Source organism: Anolis sagrei, chromosome 4 (genome assembly GCF_037176765.1).
Source record: "Anolis sagrei isolate rAnoSag1 chromosome 4, rAnoSag1.mat, whole genome shotgun sequence".
Classification (NCBI taxonomy): Eukaryota; Metazoa; Chordata; class Lepidosauria; order Squamata; family Dactyloidae; genus Anolis; species Anolis sagrei.
In genome coordinates, this window is record NC_090024.1 from 45,312,768 (window position 1) to 45,332,328 (window position 19,561).

Here is a 19,561-nt window from a genome sequence, read left to right on the forward strand (position 1 = left end):
TTTTTTTTAAATACCTCCAGATACGGAGACCCCTATTATCCATTTTGGCAATTGATTTCATTGCTGAGCCACTCTTACTGTCCAGAAGCTCTTTCTAATGTCTAAATAAACTGCACCTTCCTGTAACTTCAAACCATTAGACCTGGCCATATCCTTTGGGGAAGAGATCAGGCCATACTTCTTACACTTGTTCTCCTTCTCTGAACCTTCACCAGTATGGCAATATCCTTCTTAAAATGAGGCACCCAGAATGGAACAGTTCTCCATGTGAGGCCTGGCAGAATATAGAGGGACTGGTATTTTTATTTTAAAGCTATGCTTCTATGAACTAAAATTGCATTCACATTTTTGTGCAACATCGCACAGCTGGCTCTTGTTTGTTGATGATTCACAATAATCCCAAAGGTCTTTTCTGCATATCAAGAAAGAATCCTGCCAAGCAATTTATATCTTTTCACCCAATCCAGTTGCTGGATTAGTAGATGGCAGGAAGGTTGTAAATGTCATTTATCTAGATTTTAGGAAAGCATTCAATGTTTAAATTAGCAAACAGGTTAAATGTGAAACATATGAGAACACTCGGATGGATCCATAACTGGTTAGAAAACCATGCTGAATGAGTCTTCAATTAGTGCTCTCCAAACTGGAAGGAACTTCTATTCAACCATATTACTTTCCGTGTGAGGATAATGACAACAAAGGAGTATAGCTAGGTGTAGCCTTCTAATGGCTGATTATTAAGCCTGAACATTAAAACCTGTTTTTCACGGTATAATAAAGGGAAGGGAAATTCTTCCTGCTGACAACAGGGTTCCGTAATTGAGTATTTATGCTGAAGATTAAAAACTTTCAAATTGATATTAACTTGCACTTTCAGGTTTATTCTTTAAAAAGCCAACAAAACAGTCATCTTTGAAGGGATGTTAATCTTCATTACTGAAAACATTTGTGGCAGGCCCATATGTTGCAATGAATTGCATCAGTTGTAGATGACACTGCTTCAGGTAAACATCTCTTTGATTCAGAGAATCCTCACTGTTAAAGTCAAATGGAAAAACAGGGTTTGGAGACACATAAAATACTGAAGCACCTGTTAAAGGAAAGCAAAAAAAGTTCATTCACATCATTTCTTCCAAGCATTGAGACTTCAGTATGCATGTGAACATCTCACAATCAAAATGCAGAAGAATCTGACGGAAAAGGTATTCATCTTTGCCATGACATGTCCTCCCCGCAGGACAGTTTCCCATGACCTGAACATAAGCTTTAGGGGTTGGAAGCTCTCCAAGTAGGTAGAGTGGGCTCTAATTATGATAGGATGGAACATTTCTTTTGTCTTTGTAGTGAACGACTGACTAGATTAAGTATACTTGAACTTAAAAGCCACTTTTATTACAGTATATCTATATCCAGGTAATTTGCGATCTTTTGTGTAAATTGTGAACATTGTACACAGTATGGATGTAGCAAAAATCAACTTTGAATGAACCACAGAGCCTATAGAATAGGCATGGGCAAACTTCGGCCCTTCAGGTGTTTTGGACTTCAACTCCCACATTTCCTAACATCCAGTAATCTAGCTGGGATTTCTGGGAGTTGAAATACAAAATACCTGGAGGGCCCAAGTTTGCCCATGCCTGTATAGGAGCTCATACTGGAACGTTTCTGAGGGAAAGGGACCCTTTATTATACTTTTTATATTTCATCCAAATGCTGTCAGGTGTCTTTATTTTGCCACCAACTTCTACTGTAGTCTTTTCAAGAGGTAATGTCACTACCTCTTGAAAAGTGAGCATATTAAAGAATTAAGTAGCTCTTTATATTTGAAGCTCTGCTTTATACTTAAACGTAAAAAAACCTGATAGATGATATTACCATATATGAACTCTAATATTTATGAAAAACCATTCTGCTTGAAAAGGAAGATTTTACCCTGTTTTAAAGTAAGAGATGATTCAAATAATAGCACAGCAATCAAAACATCTTCTTCAAGTACTTTTGTTCTTAAACTCAGTTTAGCATGTGCTTCTGACAGTGAAATCCTAAAATAGAAGCAAGTACATTTAATTGTTAATTTTAAATCAGATTGGCAAACTTCAGCAGTCTAGTTTCCTTAGGAACTGAAAGTGCTAGTTGCTAAGGAATCTTATATGATCTATACACAACATTGCAACCATGTTGACATGCATACTATATAGTTATGAAAATACTGTCCAATGACTTATGTAGAGGTCATACATGCCTTTGCATAGTGTAAACAGGTCAGCTGCCTGTACTTTATTTCTAGCACACATGGAAAATGTTTATAGAGAAACGACTTCCTCAAATATTCAAAAAGACTAATACGCTTCAGTTGACTCCATCTGCACAATCATCAGGCGTGTCTAAGGAATGATCAGGAATCCACAAAATCATTGGAATTATATGCCAAACAGAACATGTAAATTACCATAATGCTCTTTATTGTTTTCTAGAGTAAACTATAATGCAGACATTACCATTCGTCCTCCAAAACCATATGATTTTTAACATGTAATCGAAATCTTACAAGATACTCAGTGCTGTTGGTGAAAGGTTTGATCCAATAATGGGAAATGCTCTGACTCTGCGACTTGCTAAATAGTAGCCGTGAATCATATTTTCTGCTTCTGGAGAGAGTTCCACATGCAAGTTCCTTGAAAAAGCAAGGAACTGAAAAAAAAAAAGAATAAAATTAGAATACATAACAAACACAGGTATTTTAATTGTACAGCATTCTTGATTAATTTTTAAATATTGTTTTCTCTCTGCTTTAGATTAGACCTACACTATTCTTTTTCCTTGTACTTCGTGCAACTGTTTTTTCTCTTCTCTACCTGCCTTATTGTTCATTTAGTTTACTGAAAGGCAATAATAAGTTCGTTTTTAGCTAACCAGTTGGACAGAATAGTGACCACATTTTCATCCATATCAGTTACCAGAAAGAATTTGAAAACTAAAACTTGGAATACAAGCCATCCAATAATCCAAATGGACACCAGGTGTCATGCCTAAAAACAGAAAAACCCATCTAACCCAAGCAGCTTGGCAATCCTAAGGCCAGTGAGACTGTGTAGTGTGGGTCTGGGAAGTTGTCTGCACCTGAAGTACATCTAAAAACATGTATGGAAACATGAATAACGTATGTCCATTTATGTCTGACATGCTTTCATCATTACAAAGTAATTAATTTTAAAATCTGAACAAATATTGCAGAATCTACATTATAATTTTAAAATGTGATATACTGTCTTTCAATCAAATGATCTGCAGGATTGACTACAATTGATTGTAGTAGTTTATACTTTGGACTCCTTACTATGTGGTTCTTCCTGGGAGACAGACAGGAGTGTTGCATCCCAATAATAATTGAGGCTATGGCTGACGTTATGGGTCACCACGTGTTTCTCTTGTATATTGTAAATGGCTATGTTGATGCTTTTATGATAAGCCTCTTTGAGTCCCCATTGGGCGAAATAAAGCAGGGTATAAATAAATATTATAATGATCAGGGTACCTGGTAGTTGGAGGTAGTATTTTCAACTGCTGAGAAGAGGGTGCAAGTTCCCTACATTTGAAATTATAGGTTGCTGGATATATGGGGAACAATCATGTTAGCTTGGAGAAGAGAAAGTTGGTAGGGGACATGATAGCCATGGTTAAATATTTGAAAGGATGTCACATTGAGGAGGGGCCAATCTTGTTTTCTGCGTCTCCAAAATCTAAGACACAGAGCAACGGATTCAAAATATAGGAAAAGCAATTCCACCTAAATATTAGGAAGAACCTCCTGATGGTAAAAGCTGTTTGATAGTGAAATACGCTGCCTCAGAGCGTGTTCCCCTGGAGTCTTCCCCTGGAGATTTTAAATCAGAGACTGGATGCTTTGATGGGGGTTGGACTGGATGGCCTTTGTAGCCTCTTTTCAACTCTTATGATTCTGTAAGCCAAGATTGTTGTCTATGGCATATTCTTGAGTCCCTGTTTATGGATACATATCGAGACTTTTAAAGTTTTCCATAGCTAATCAGTTTTGCCACTCAAATTGTAAACAAGAGATGCGTTTCACATAATTTCAAAAGTAACAGGCATCATTCTTGTTTGGGACCACAGAGACCAAAATCTTAACTGAATAAATTATAAAAGGGAAAAAATGATATTTTACATCTCATTCAGTCAAAATAAACTGGGTTTCATCTGAAGCAGGAGTGAAATTAAAATGATAAAAAAATATTCAGGAACATCGCATCACACAACTGCTGGAACCATTATCAAATTGTTTTTATTTTGTTATAATTGCTAATGTTAATTAAGGTAAACGGTTTCCCCTGATATTAAGTCCAGTTGTGTCCGACTCTGTGGGTTGGTGCTCATCTCCATTTCTAAGCCGAAGAGCCGGTATTGTCTGTAGACACCTCCAAGGTAATGTAGCTGGCATGACTGCATGAAGCGCCATTACCTTCCCACTGGAGCAGTACCTATTGATCTACTCACATTTGCATGTTTTTGAACTGCTAGGTTGGCAGAAGCTGGGGCTAACAGTGGGAGCTCATGCCACTCCCTGGAGTCGAACCTGTGACCTTTCGGTCAGCAAGTTCAGCAGCTTAGCGCTATAACCCTCTGCGCCACTGGGGGCTCAGTGTTAATGTCAATTACCTCCTCATAATCTTGTGTTGTAAACTGTTGGAGCATGTTATAATCTTCTTCTGGTTGAATAGCTTTTTTTAAAATGAAATTTGCAATAGGGAGAACTGGATTGCAATATGGTGCTTCATTGCAGTGTATCAAAAGTCCAAAAGCATCAATAAGATTAGCTGAAATAGAGTTCAAGTCCTAATCAAAACAAAAACAAAAGTAATATTTTATAATAGAATGTTACCATATGATAACAATGAAAATGCCTTTTATTTTATAGTGAGAGATGTCTGAAAAATATGGTAAATTTCCATTTTCTTTCCTTAGAGAAGCATGTCTTCTGAAAGTTTCATTTAGGATGTTATCTGATTGATTTAATAGGCACTTCAAGGAATAGGTTGCTTGTATTCACTTAGAACTTGGTCTTCCAGGTGAAAAATAAATTGCCTCAGACACATGCCACAATTGCCCAACCTATTTCAGGAAATATCCGCAAATCAACAATTTCATTCGAAGAAGTATTAATATGGTACAATAATACATCAAAGTTTAGGACTCACCATTTGGCCAATTAGAAGAGTATCCCTTTGAACATGCTTTTTGGAAGAAGAAAAATCCACATCAATGAATGACCAAAAACTGGTATGAATAGGAAGAGTAATTTGCTGATCAGTTTCTTCACCATACTTTTTCCCAGAGATGTATATGGTAGTTGTTCTGTTCTCTAGCACTTGAACCAATTGAGAACACTTTTAAGATGTCTTTTAGATCTCTCTATAAATATTGCTTAGACTAATGTAAACTATGTAACATTCTTTTTCTTAGATAAAGTTCACATAATGTATTTTCAGATTGCAATGCTTCTGCAGTTTAAGGTTATCTGCTATTTTTTGATGCAATCATGGCTTTCTATCTCCAGAAAGCTCAGCTGAGGAAGGTACTAGGTCAACAATTTCACTAATTTCCTTGGCAATCTCTATTCATTTTTTTCTTTTGAAATCTTATTTATATATACTGTAGCAGCACATGTAAATTAAGGACAAATCCAAGAAACAGACCAAAAACTGGACAAATAATATCTTACACTGGTGCTTCTTAAGGTATCTGATGTTGGGGCCTGGCAGAGATTTCTCCCAATGTGTCAGAGATTTGGACACATTTGTGCCCATTGGATCCAGCTTTTTCTTTCCTGGAAACTTGTTGTGGATTTCCACTGGTCCAGTAATTAACACTTTGAGTAGCACACACTTACCATACTTATCTCTCTATATATAAATGCTTTGTTCGTTTTGAGTGACATCATAACTCAAAAACTGCTGGATTAATTGCCACCAAATTTGGCCACAAGACATCAAAAAAATCATTTTGTCATTTGGGAGTTGTAGTTGCTGGGATATATAGTTCACCTACAATCAAAGAGCATTTTGAACTCTGGCAACAATGGAATTGAACCAAATTTGGCATATAGGACTGCAATGCCAAGAAATACTGTTTACTCACAAGCATAAAGGAATTACATATATTAGAAACCAACACTTTCTCATTACTTTTTGTTTGCAGCTCGCCAGACTGGGCCACCTCAACACATGGCAGGGAGTGGCTAGTAGTCAATATATTAAAATATTTAATGGGGGGGGGGGGAAATAAAATTTCTATTTACTTGTCCAATCCAATTTACCCTCACTGTAGAGATTGCTCTACACAATTTAATCAAAGAACTTATATGTTTTGTACAAAATTATCATCTATTCTCTATTGTAATAACAAATAAAATAAATAACAAATAAAAGGAGAAGGTATTTAAAAAGTAGAATAAAATAGAAACCTCTCCGTCCTTCTATCTTTATTTTATTTGGACATATGTGTAACCATCAAGGTTTGATTCCAGTGTGATACCAAGAAAATATGCATGAATATACTTTTGCAGAATTGTACAAAATAAACTTTTGAAAAATGTCATTGATTTTTTTCCAGTCATTGGTGCATGTAACTGCACATAAAGTGCTGCTCAGTGAGCCTAATACAAAGCATGACCATACATTCAGATAAGATAAACTTCTACAGTCAGAATATCATTCGATAAGGTCAGTAGATCTGTCCAGTGAAACGTTGCACAGCAAATAAACATTAAAATGTAGGGTTCATATCTCTGGTCTACCATGGAAGTCAACTGGGTGACTTTGGGCTCATTTACTTTTGTGGGTTTTTTTTTTTGTAGTAATCATAAATGCAGTAGTTTTTTTCTTTCTTAAGTTGCACTGAAAGATTTTTAATATGATAAAGAGTGACCCTTCCCCAGATCAGCTCTGAGGTATATAGCCTATGCAGATTAGTCTTCCTGGTATTCGAGGTATTCAAGAAAAGGTGCATATGAATCATTTCAGAAACTGTGTTTGGTTCATTCTTTCCCGAGTTGTAACCTTTCTCAACTTATAATGTAATATACATTGAGAGTACACAAGGTTAAGGAACATTGATTTGAATACATATAAGGATTTGTTCACCTACCTGACTGCAACTGTTCGAGTTTATCCTTCTTATGAGAAGATAGTTCTCCAATGAAGCATATTCCACCTTTGGCCAGTAAAGCACTATTTGCCTGAATGCTAGCAGTTCCAGTTCCATGTTTATCTTTTGATACGGTAGGGAAAATGCCACTAGATGAAATGTGTCTAATTCCCCGGGGCACAAGACAAATGCTGTAATTCATAAGTCTAGTTGAGGGGGAAAATAGATAACTCAATAATAAATCTACAGTATACTGGAAGAAAATATGAGGTTGTCTACACCAGAAAAATCAATTCCTACCTCTATTCTGGTACTATAGGGGGACGCAACATACTGCAGTTTTAACAGCGAAGTACTTTCTTGGTTTTAGTTGGTTTTTAAGAAACTTATTACTCTGCAGTTTTGAGAAAAAAACCTATTTTTAAACTGTGTTTCTCTGGTTTAACACTGTCCCTTTGTTGGGCAAGAGTTGGCAAGATTGGTAGGTGGTGTCACATTTTTTAAAAATGCGTAGTGTTTCTCACTACTAAAAAGACAAAATAATCAGTGTCTTTCTCCTTGGGAAGCATCATCATTGCCTTCCTCGTTAAGTACCTCCCCAGCAGACCATTGCTTGCAAAGTCACTTTCTCTGAGGTAAAAACAAGTGCTCACCCATGAGGTCAATGGTGAAGGGGCCAGTGGGCTGTTGATCTTGTCAGTGACATCAGCAGCACAGCAAGGCAGGAACAGATCGATCACAGCCACCTTAGGCTATAAACTATTTTACAGCTATATACATTAGAAGCTACTTAACACTCAGCACATCGTAAACTTGCTCCTTTCCCATCTGAGTAACATCGCAAACACACTGTTATCAGTACTAGTCCACACCTCCTGCATTCCAGAGTGACATAGGATGTACGAGGCACAATACTGTGTCCATTTGTTCTATACACTTGATTTATGACCTCTCTAGGAATGCCATTCCCTCCATGGTTCAGTTAACTCTTTCCACACAGGAATACACTCGGCACATAGCTACTGCATTTTAAACATACATACATACATACTTTGAAATCTACATTACAAATTGCAAACAGCTCCAACAGACCTTATGGCTGTGTGACTCATTCTTACAAGAGACTTTGCAAGCAGGACTGCTGAGGAGTTGCACAGCAGGGATGCCATTATTGATGTTTCAGTAGCCCTGAGAAAAAAGTCAAGGCTCTGATCTACCTGCTCACCTTTGGCGGGAATACTGGACAGCTCCAGAGAAGAATAATCTAATTAAAGATGGATTATTTTATTGGTGTAAACAATACCAGGGTCTGTTTTTATATGTCTCAAACTTACATCTTTTTCAACTGAATAACAATTCTCATCATGGGATAAATAATTGTGTACAATAGTTTACCGCATTCTAATTACGTAAACAATAAAGGATAGAATAAATGCATTAGAAATTAAATTTACAATAACAACACATTTTTTGCACAATGTTTTTTTTTGGGAGCAGGGAAGAATACCATACAGCTACTTTCATCCTGTCACCAAAAGGAAAGGGTATCTATTTATTAATGAAAGGAGACACAGATACCTTTCTAATATTAAAGACTCATTTGTCATGGCCAAAAGATCCACATAACCTGTTGCATCGTCTCTGTCAGTTGTCTGCACTAGACTCAGCAATATAGCCAGTTTGAGATGGTTGTAAATGCCTGCTGGGACAACTTGTGAAGCAAAAGTATTGGCTAGAACAGCTGTGAATCTCCAATATGAGTTTGAAGTCAAAGAAATCAGATGCTTAAATTTTTCACTGATGCAACAAGAACCTGATTAAAATAAAACACAAAAAAAATTTTTCTACAAATTACTGATGTATTCAGAGTTACATGACAATGGGAGTATTCTGACTATTTCATTCAGATTATTCTACCACCTTGATCCCAAATGCTGTACTGTACTGATTGTAGATGAATTGGTTGGGAGACCCAGTTGTAATACGTATTGGGTAGTATGAGGAGACAAAACAACATTTATTCCAAGGTTAAGTGCAGAAGAGGCGGGGGAGGAAACGGTTGCATTGAGCCCAGCCCAGAAACATATAGATGAGAGGCTAGATTCTGTTCCTTTTGACTGAAAAACCTCTTGCCAGAGGAAATACTTAAGGTCAGTTAGAGATGTAAAATTTCCAGTAATTTTGAAGTTATTATGTTCCTTTGTTAATTAGTAGATAGACAGACAGATACAAAGTCTGCATACCTGCATACCACTAGGATCCAGAACAAATTTTGTCTGTTTTGTTTTAAATCACATACACACATATATACACATAGAAAGATACATGATATACATTAAAGTGTGTTATATTGTGCATTGATAGGCAACTTCAATAAATTATTAACCAAGCAAATTATAAATTGCCAAGGATTTAAGCTGCAAGAAGATTTTTTTAATCTGTGACATTAAGAACAAAATATAGTTTGTTTATTTAATTAATCTATTTTTGTGTGTGTTGAGTTTTCACATAGGATATCCAAAGCAATTGACAATGGAAACAAAAGTAACTGCAAAAAAGAGGAAAGAAAAACAATTAGCAAAGTCTATTACTATCAAAACAGATACAAGACAATCTGGAGAAGACATAGTTCTGATAACCAGAGTAACATAAAAGTCATTTGGTGTTAAAATAATTTAACTGATGTTAGATCACAAATAAATAGGTAGAGGGCACTCTCCGTCTGTGTTTTTCATCTGGAGGAAGAGAGAATGAAATGAATTGTGATACATTCTTGTCTTTTGCATTCTGTCTGAAGCAGCAGACATAGTAATATCAGAAATAAATTCTGAATAGCATTGTTAAAGCTGTTGAATTAAAAGAGAAATAACATGAAACAGAATTATTAAAATTATTTGTTCTAATTCCCCTTGGCCTCCATCAGACTCACGGAATTAATGTGACCTTATAAATCAAAAGCTATGTAAATGTAGTTTATTTGGTGTGTCTATTCTAGTTGGGACTAACAATCTTTAGATTTTCAGCAACTGATTTCATGATGGACTAGGGTGATTTCAACCATATCAAAAGTATATGCATGTGTGTTAATTCATCTTCCATTTGTTTGTTAAATGCCCTATAATTAAAATCATAATTGTAATTAAAATCATAAACTGAAAACCAAATCATTTCTTCTCAGTATTCCCTTTTCTTACCTATTATGGTAGGATAATCTATTCTGTTGGCTTCTAAGCAAAGTGCTACTTGTGAAGAGTTCTGCATACAGACTGGAATTCCTATAACTTTGTATTTGTTCCCTATTTTCATTTTATTGCACAGTTCATCTGTAAAAAAAAAAATCCCAGGTGCACAGACATTTAGTATTAGGCAAAACAATCTTAATGGGGGCGACAGATATATCTTCTGTTTCCAAAACCCTGCTATTTCCTCCAGTCAGCTGAAAGTAGCAATTTTTTTTTCTTATTCCTCTGCTGGTGGACATTTTTCCTTTTTTGCTCCTTGTGAAACCAATAATCAAATAATAATAATAATAATAATAATAATAATAATAATAATAATAATAATTTATTTGTATTCCGTGTTATCTTCCCGAGGGGATTCCAGCATATAGAGACACAAAGGCAATCATTCAATGCCTAGAAACAATGAAATAGATAAAGGTAAAGGGTTCCCCTTTCATCTCTGACTGCAGGGTGGGATGGGGGGTGGGGTGGTGGTGCTCATCTGTGGCTCTGTGGATGGTGCTCATCCTCATTTCTAAGCCGAAGAGCCTGCGTTGTCCGTAGACACCTCCTAGGTCATGAACTTCCTAACTGTGAGAGCCGTTCAGCAGTAGAACTCTCTGGCCTGGAGTATGGTGGAGCCTCCTTCTTTGGAGACTTTTAAGCAGAGGCTGGATGGCTTTCTGTCAGGGGTGCTTTGAATGTGATTTCCCTGCTTCTTGGCAGGGGGTTGGACTCGATGGCCCATGGAGTCTCTTCCAACTCTATGAGTCTATGATTCTATGGTTGCATGGAGTGGCATTTACCTTCCCCCAAAGACGGTACCTATTGATCTACTCACATTTGCATGTTTTCTAACTGCTAGGTTGGCAGAAGCTTGGGCTAACAGCAGGAGCTCACCCTGTCCCACAGATTCAAACTGCCAACCTAACAGTCAGCAAGTTCAACAGCTTAGCGGTTTACCCTCTTGCATCACCACAACATCTAGGCTGGTGAAGGTACCACGCCCGATCTGGAGTTCTGTCAGGTGACTTAAAGGGTTCTGGATCCAGCAGATCCTCCATCACATAATAGTTCTTAAGTCACCTGAGAAGTTCCATTGGGCAACATAGTGCAGCTACAGCGAGACAATAAGTCGATTATTTGCCACTATCAGTGTCACAGTGCTGTCCTTTAGGCGGGATATAATCTGTTAGACTGACTTTTCCACCAACATCACTCTAGCTGCCATCTCACTTGTTTCCTGCTTACAGTATCCTGGAAAACCAGGAAGCTTATTTAGTCCTGCTCAGTTGTTATACCAACTGCCTGACCCACTTTCACATTGCAAATATCAAGTTTTTAAAATGTGGGAAAATCTTTTTATAAGAAAAGAAAGCAAAGGTGAAAGAAAATAAAGCTAGTTCACAGTGGCATCAAGCAATAGTCAAGTGTATATGTGTAGGTTAATCAGTCCATAGTTTAAGCTCTTCTGTTTTGTTTTTCTTTTCCTTTATTTTGTGCAATTGAATTATGGAAACCAGAGATGGTTGAGATCATGAGAGAAACAGCTAAATGGGGAAGGATGTTGCAGGATTGTCACAGAACAATTTGATCAGAGGAAGCTGAAAGGAGGAAGTTAAAATGTGACAAAGGGAAACTACCACTACAGTAGAAAAGGCACTGCTTATTTAATAAAATTCATGCCCTTGCTAGTAATTAATGAACTATTCAAAATTATACTCTCTCTCTCTCTCTCTCTCTCTCTCTCTCTCTCTCTCTATATATATATATATATATATATATATATAATGTACTGAAATAAAGTAAACTAAATTTCACATTTTCTTTCAGAGGCATGTATACTGTGGAAGCAAAATATTTATTATGACCAATTGTTGTTGAACATTCTATATTGATATCTGAAATGATGCCATATATCTCAGTTACATAATATGTATGTTTTAAATTAAACATCTAATTACCTCTTAGAAACACTGTGAAAGATTGAAATCTTAAGTGTCTTTTTCTGGTGGAAAATCCTTGGAAAGCAGAAGTTGCTTTACTGTCAATCAGTTCAGCCACTTGTTTATCTTAAAAACATCAAAATAATTTATTTATATAGAACATGTTTTTAAATTGAATCAAAGACCATCCCAACCCATTTGCTCTAAGGAAGTTTATTCTTCTGCTCAATAGTTCTTGCATAAGATTTCTTTAAAATGTGGTCCTGTTGGAGGCTTAACACAGACAGGAGATTTTTTTTAGCAGTATGTACTCACTCCTTTTTTTCTCCTTGCCTACTTAACCAATAGCACCCCTCCCCATATTAAAATTTGTATCCATCAGAACAATATAATTTAGGTTACAGTAACAGTATATAATTTTACCACCAAGTACTCGATATTTCATGTCTTCTCTCAGTGGCGAGGTACATAAACTACAAACAAAATCATTTCTTAGTGTTGCAGATTCTGTAGCCCCGGGAGTGTGCACTCTTATATACTGAAACCCTAGGAGAAATATATAATAGTTAGTTTTCCAAACTTTAATATGTGGTTAAATTTTGTAACTTTTAAATTCTACTTAATTAAATACCAGAAAATAAACATGATGATGCCATTCAATTAATTAAAATGCTGGAAAACATGGCAACTCATTTTTGAGTCACTCAGCAGATAGTTTTTGTCTTAATTGCAGGGGCCTCCGTTGGCTGTAAAGCGTGTTGCCTGCTCAGACATGTTCACCCACACAGAGACAGTGTGCATATGGTTAAAAGGTGACATGGAAAATAATATTCAAAGTTTTGAACTATATACTAGAACGCTATCTGTTGACCATTTAAAATTCTATGACTGAATGAAGTAATAGGCAAGTGATTCATATGGGGGAGGATTTATGGAAAGATATGTTATCATTAATAGACATAACCAATAGGTATATCTATGTACTGGGTTTGAATGCTAATTTGCTTTCAATATCAATGCCAATCCGTTCTGGGAAATCATGTTTATATTTATCATTTTACAGATACATTCCCAACAGTCCATGTATCGCCATAAGATTTTGCATAAGTAATTTAGTACAGTTTGTGTACCTTCAGAAAGCTGACATGCTTCATCGGAACAAACAAATCTTGCTCCTTGTGTATACTTTGTCACAGTAGTCATTGCAATCACTATTCCCTCTAACATATAAAATCTTTGAGTAGTATAGTCAAATGGAAATTTGCAAAGGCTGAGAACATAACTAGGCAGGGAAGGTAAATGTGTTAATTTCAGCACTATATTTATCTAAGGAAAGAAAGAAAAGATGATGTTGATTATAAATGAAAAGACGCAACAACCTTATTATATAAAAAGGCATGTGGACATATCCTTCAGCTTTGGGCAGAAAGCTACAGCGGTTGGGAAGCTCTTTTTCACATCATTCTATATCTTTGCTATAAGGACTGTTCTGGCTACCATTAACTTACTGAGGCAGGTCTTAACAAATTGGGACTAGTTACCTTAGGATTGCCCCACCACATTTATTTCATCTTTATTTCACCCTCAACAGAACTACTTTTGAGGCATATCATGTCCTCAATGGTGCCTTAAGGTGCTTCCAGACAGCACTAAATCACGGGTTTTAAACAGGGGCAAAAAAACCCCAGGACTTCAGAAGAGGTCGACATAAAGACCTGTTGGTCCCAGGATTTTTGCCTCTGTTGTCCAGACTTGATACTTTATTGCAAGATTTAGAGGCTCCCAAGATGGCTGATGTGGGATTTCCACCAGAAACTTCAGCAGTTTTTTTTTTAAAAAAAAAACCTCAAGATGTGGATATGCAGAGAGTCACTGCAGCAAATCACTGCAAAAGTTCTGGCCAGAGAAACTGTGCCTTCCAGATATTTCATGAAGTTTCTGGCACACAAACAAAGTTTTCGTGTTCTACTCAAGTGTCACCTTATTTTTCGAAACCAAACAATCAGGAACAAGCATCTAAAACCTGGGAACAAACCCAGATTTAAAAAATCCAGTGCTTTCCGATTGCAAGGATATACAGATATGAAGAGATGTGGACATTTGGTTCAAAACCATTATATTCCCACACCTGAAAACCTCACATTTTTTGCCTTTTGTAGAGATTGCTTCAGCGTTTACAGGGAATGGCTTCTGGCTACCCTCCTCTTTGCTGCGGAAGCTCCTGGCATGAAGGTACTGCCTAGATGGGCCCTTAGTTACAATAAGTGTTTTGGACTCCTTATATGGAATTCCATTGCAATAGACACAGACAAGTAACTTTTATGTCTCCTTAAGATACATATTTTTATATGAGCATTCCCTAAGGTAGGTTCAAGGAAGTAATAGCATACAAAGGGAAATGGCGGGGTATGGGCAGTGGATCTAGTAGCAACATTGAGTTGGTCTCAGAAATGTTACTAGATTCTTCTCCCACCTTTTCCATTTTTTATGCTGAAAGAAATTCAAAAAACGATTCCTCTTGAAAACCAGTCATTTATAGTTTTATTTGACACCTGTAGGACTACTTTTATTGGGACTGGCAGATGGATTAGGCCTTACTGGTGGAGCTGGAGTTGTCACTGGGCTATATTATTTTAAGAAGTAGTTTATAAATTTGTGATATGTACATCAGACTGGAGGCCTTCTTCTTCTAGGAGGAATTTACTGCTATGTTGTATTTTAATTGTTGCTTTTAGTATTTAAGTTTTGTGCTAGCTCTTAACAATGTAATCTTTTAATGTTTTGAAACAAATTTCATTGATTTGTTTCTATTGTAAAACATGGGATTCTATTTAGGAAAACAAATGTTTGTAAGTTTACCCAAATAAATAACCTATGCCCAAAGAGAATATTTTATCTCAACATTTTCTTCGGAAAGCATGGCTCTCATTCCTTAGAGTAAGAATATACAATGCAGTCTTCATGCTTTCTTCATCCTCATTGCAAGTTATGGGTTGTCTATAAAAGGTTCCATCGTGAATGCCATAAACATCTAATAATGTGTACTTTTCACAGTATTTTTGCTAGGTATCCGAAATTTGTTATTGCTAATTTTTTTTAAACTATTTTATACAACTGGCTAGTATTATGATCTCTATTGAGTACTCTCATAGTTAAATCTAGCCAATGAATATATGATTGATATGAGTAGACTCAAAGCACTTATAATTCCCAACATATGCATGTTACAGTTAAATTTTAACCATTTGCTGCTGTATTCTCTTGATTAAGATCTAACGTCTGAGTGGAAGTAGACATCTTATCTAAGACCTTCATCCTCAGCTACTACAGATCCTCTTTTGCATCCTGGAAGCCTAAACCATGGGGGAAGGAGTACTGTTGTTACACCGGCTGCATTGTTCTCCTTTCAGATCTCAAAAATGTGCAGATTGTTGGGAGTTTCTTTGAAGTAGTTTGCCTGGCTTTTGCAGTTGGCCCTACATGGCAGATACTGTATTGGACACCAAGGCTTTGTCTCCTATCCACTGCCCAGATATAAAGGAATGAATGTTGATTCTCAGATTACCTTATTGTTGGTTTTATCTACTCTCCATTCTTTTGTTTAATAGGCATGATATGCTTCCTTTTTAATTTGAGGAAGTTGAGACAATTGGTTTCAAAAACCAAAGGGTTGTCACCTTCATGACAAACTGGATAGGACATTAATTGGTTCAAAGGTCAACTGATAGCATGATAGTGGCGCTCATTCAAAGCCAACATTGAACTGTTACCACCACCACCACCACCACCACCAACAACAACAACAACAACAACAACAATTTTATTTATTATGGGTTCTTTTCCCCCAGCAGAATGTGCATTGTTTCTTTGTTTCTTCTCTACCCATATATAACCTGTACCTCACTATGAAGGTTGCAAGATAGCCATAAGAAATGTAAAGTATTGTACTGGGTATTCCAAGCAGACTTATTATTTCCTTTGATGTTTTTGTTTTGGGGGCGCTGTTGGCCTCTATTGTTCCAATACTGAGTTCAGCAATAGATGTATTTTCATACATGTTCATGCAGAGCAATCTGTGACCCTCATGCAAAAACGGAAAAGTGTGAACATGAGTTATATGTGTAGGAATTGCTTTATTTTACTTATCTAATTTTTAACTTTGACATAGTTTATTATAATGGGGTTCTGTCCTAAGACAAGATAGTGCACCAAACTAAAAAGAAAAGTAGGAGTAAGAAGCTATGTTTTAAATACAAATGATTCTATTTTCGATCATAATCTCTAAAAGTGCTGGTCTTGGCCTGTAAAGCCCTATACGGCTCTGGCCCAGCTTGCTTGTTTGAATGTATCCCCCTCTACATTCCACCTCGTAGTTTAAGATCCACCGGGGGGGGGGGGGTCCTGCTCTCGGTCCCATCGGTCTTGCAAATGTGTCTGGTGGGGACGAGGGACAGAGCCTTCTCGGTTGTGACTCCCCGCTTGTGGAATTCGCTCCCCAGCAAGATTAGATTGGCGTCCTCCCTCCTTTCCTTTAGGAAAAAATTGAAATCGTGGTTTTGGAACCAGACTTTCAGCTAGTAGGCACAGTGGCACTTTGGACATTGAACTGGACCGTGATTGTTATGATAATGGAAACAGCTATGTGACTGTATAATTAATGTTATTGTTTTTAATCTATTGCATATTTATGGTTTATATATTGTTGTTATTGTTATTGTGCCATCGAATTGTTGCCAATGTTAGCCGCTCTGAGTCCCCCCTCGGGGGTTGAGAAGGGCGGGGTAAATAAATAAACAAATAAACAAAACAACGCAATCATACCTGATCTTCAGTCTGCAGTTGCTGAATTAGTGACAGTGTTTGAACTGCTGTAAAACATACCTATAATTCAAAATCCAATTCACGTTGTGAGAAAATAATGGTTTAGTATAGTTCTAAATTGTTTGTTTTTTTCAAAGTATGTAAGGTTCCTTACTGACTTAAATATTCGTGTGGCTTTCACAGGTTCGTGCATAACATAGTTTCCAAGGACAGCATCCAATTCAACAATATCAGATGGATTTACTGGTATTAGGAAACGAAACACAGCACAACTCTGCTTTGAGTCTGTAAGGCCAAATAATTCGAAGCATTAACATTAAGAAAATATTTATTTAATCAGAATAGTTCTGATTTTTCAAGAATATTCAATATCACCATTGTATAGTTTGCAGTCATCCAGAAATTTTTGAAGACCACCACTCCTGTCAAGATAAACCAAGGCAGTTTCCTTCAATTTCAGAAGATTTGGTCTCATTTTTCATGGGTGGTTTCTTAGATTGGATTTGTCTACTGGAGAAGAATCAGAGACGTTAAGCAATAAACTATGTGTGCTACATGTGTACCCATTGAAAGTGAATCACTTAATGCAAAACCATAATTTCCTAAGTGTATTGGAAGAACTAAATGTCATGGTTTGTTTTTTTTAAATAATTGTGTCAGAAGCAACTTGAGAAACTGCAAGTTGCTTCTGATGTGAGAGAATTGGCCATCTGCAGAGACATTGTCCAAGGGAGACTTCTCTCATGTCCCCACATGGGAAGCTGGAGCTGATAGACGGAAGCTCACCCAGTCTCGCAGATTCGAACCACTGACCTTCAGGTTTAACTGCGCCACCGCAGCTCTTGATTAAAATGTTCTACACAAAATTGCCACAAATATGAGAAATCATTATACAGCCTCCTCCACTAAACACTAATTTTATTTTTGCATTAACTGGTGTCTTCTTAATTGGAGAGGAGTTTGAAATATATTTAGATTTAAATGATTGAAAGCATTAAGTCAACAAATTAGAATTTATATACAAATGTAAATCACTATTTTAAATGTTGCTTAAGGGCCTTCTACACTGCCATGTAAAATCCAGATTATCTGCTTTGAACTGGATTTTATGGCAGTGCTGTAGACTCATATAATCCAGTTCAAATCAGATGATTTAATAATCTAGATTATATGGCAGTGTATAAGGGGCCTAAGATCACAGCACACTAAAGAACGAGGCAATTTTCCTACCTCTTCTACACACACATATGTGTGTATGTATATCTATATAAATAAAAATGTAATGTTTGTTTGTGGGATTAACAGAACTCAAAAACCACTGGCGGAATTGACACCAAATTTGGACAAAATACACCTAACAACCCAATATGTATTTCACTCATAAAACACTGAAAAACACAGCAGAAGGGACTTAAAATGCCCCAAAAAGCTAAATGACGAAAAGGTAAATGACAATATAGAAAAAAGGGAAGAAAGAGGGAGGGAAGGGGAGAAAAAAAAGAAAGAAAGAAAAAGAAAAGAGGGAGGGAAAGAAAGAAGGAAAGGGAGAAAGAAGTGTGGAAGCAAAGAGAGAAGAATGGAAGAAAAGAGGCAGAGAAGGAAGAAAGGAGAGAAAGAGGGAAGGAAAGAAAAAGGGGGAAGGAAAGTTAGAGAAGGTAGGAAGGAGATAGGGAAAGAAAAAAGGGAAAGAAGGAAGGAAAGAGGGAGCGAAGGAAGGGGGGAAATGTAGAAAAAGAGGGAATGAAGGAAAGAAGGAAAGAGAGAAGGAAGAAAAGCGAGACAGCAGAAGAGAAAGAAAAAGGGGAAAGGAAGGAAAGAGATAGAGAAGGAAGGAAGAAGAGAAGGAAAGATGGGAAGGAAGGAAGGAAAGAGGGAGTGAAGGAAGGAGGGAAAGAAGGAGAGAAAGAGGGAAGGTTGGCCACAGCAAAGCGTGGCAGGTACAGCTAGTCTGTATATGTGTGTGTGTGTGTGTACACACACACACATATTATACATACACCTCTCTGGTGGAAAGGCCTGAGTTTCCCACATATTATTTATTTGTTTCAGCCAAGGTATTTTCCTCAACCTTTCTCCGCAAAGTTCCCGCTGAGATTATTACTTCATTGGCAGCGAGATATTTTATTTTCATTGCTGACCACTGGACATATTTTGTTCTGGTAATCTAAAAGGCGGCCAATTTGTCAGTCTAGTGACTGCCTCAAGAATGCCCTCAGATGCCATTTTCACGAGGCTATTTCAAACCTGGCCCTGTGTGTGTACTTCTATAATGGTGAACCCGCCAATTAGGTTGCTAATATCTTTTCCAATTACTAATGTGGCTCCAACCTTCTATATTTCAGTCATATTTCAGAAACCAATGCAGTACAGCGCTCACAATGGTCCAATTTTTCAAACATAGACATATGAAAT

The 19,561-nt window shown here is 36.8% G+C and overlaps 1 protein-coding gene across 1 annotated transcript; it reads right to left on the bottom strand.

Annotated features, from left to right (window-relative positions):
- Positions 1-921: 921 nt before the first annotated feature.
- MCMDC2 (minichromosome maintenance domain containing 2) lies at positions 922-17,638 on the bottom strand. Its single transcript, XM_060771682.2, has 14 exons — positions 17,525-17,638; positions 17,304-17,434; positions 17,150-17,209; positions 13,459-13,654; positions 12,752-12,874; positions 12,347-12,454; positions 10,356-10,484; positions 8,740-8,974; positions 7,162-7,367; positions 5,214-5,383; positions 4,675-4,851; positions 2,549-2,691; positions 1,933-2,042; positions 922-1,090 (listed from the first exon to the last, which is right to left on the bottom strand). Exons 1-14 carry the CDS (start codon positions 17,622-17,624, stop codon positions 924-926), a joined length of 2,055 nt encoding a protein of 684 aa, XP_060627665.2. The 5' UTR covers positions 17,625-17,638; the 3' UTR covers positions 922-923.
- Between the last annotated feature and the right edge of the window lie 1,923 nt (positions 17,639-19,561).

Bases quoted from the DNA above. Each gene is read 5' to 3' on its own strand.
- MCMDC2 (XM_060771682.2), bottom strand. From the start codon at position 17,624: ATGAGACCAAATCTTCTGAAATTGAAGGAAACTGCCTTGGTTTATCTT. The intron at 12,875-13,458 runs GTACACAAACTG...TATTTCTCCTAG, and splicing joins AGCATGTCAGCTTTCTGAAG to GGTTTCAGTATATAAGAGTG. The intron at 7,368-8,739 runs GTATCTGTGTCT...CCCCTCAACTAG, and splicing joins GAGTCTTTAATATTAGAAAG to ACTTATGAATTACAGCATTT.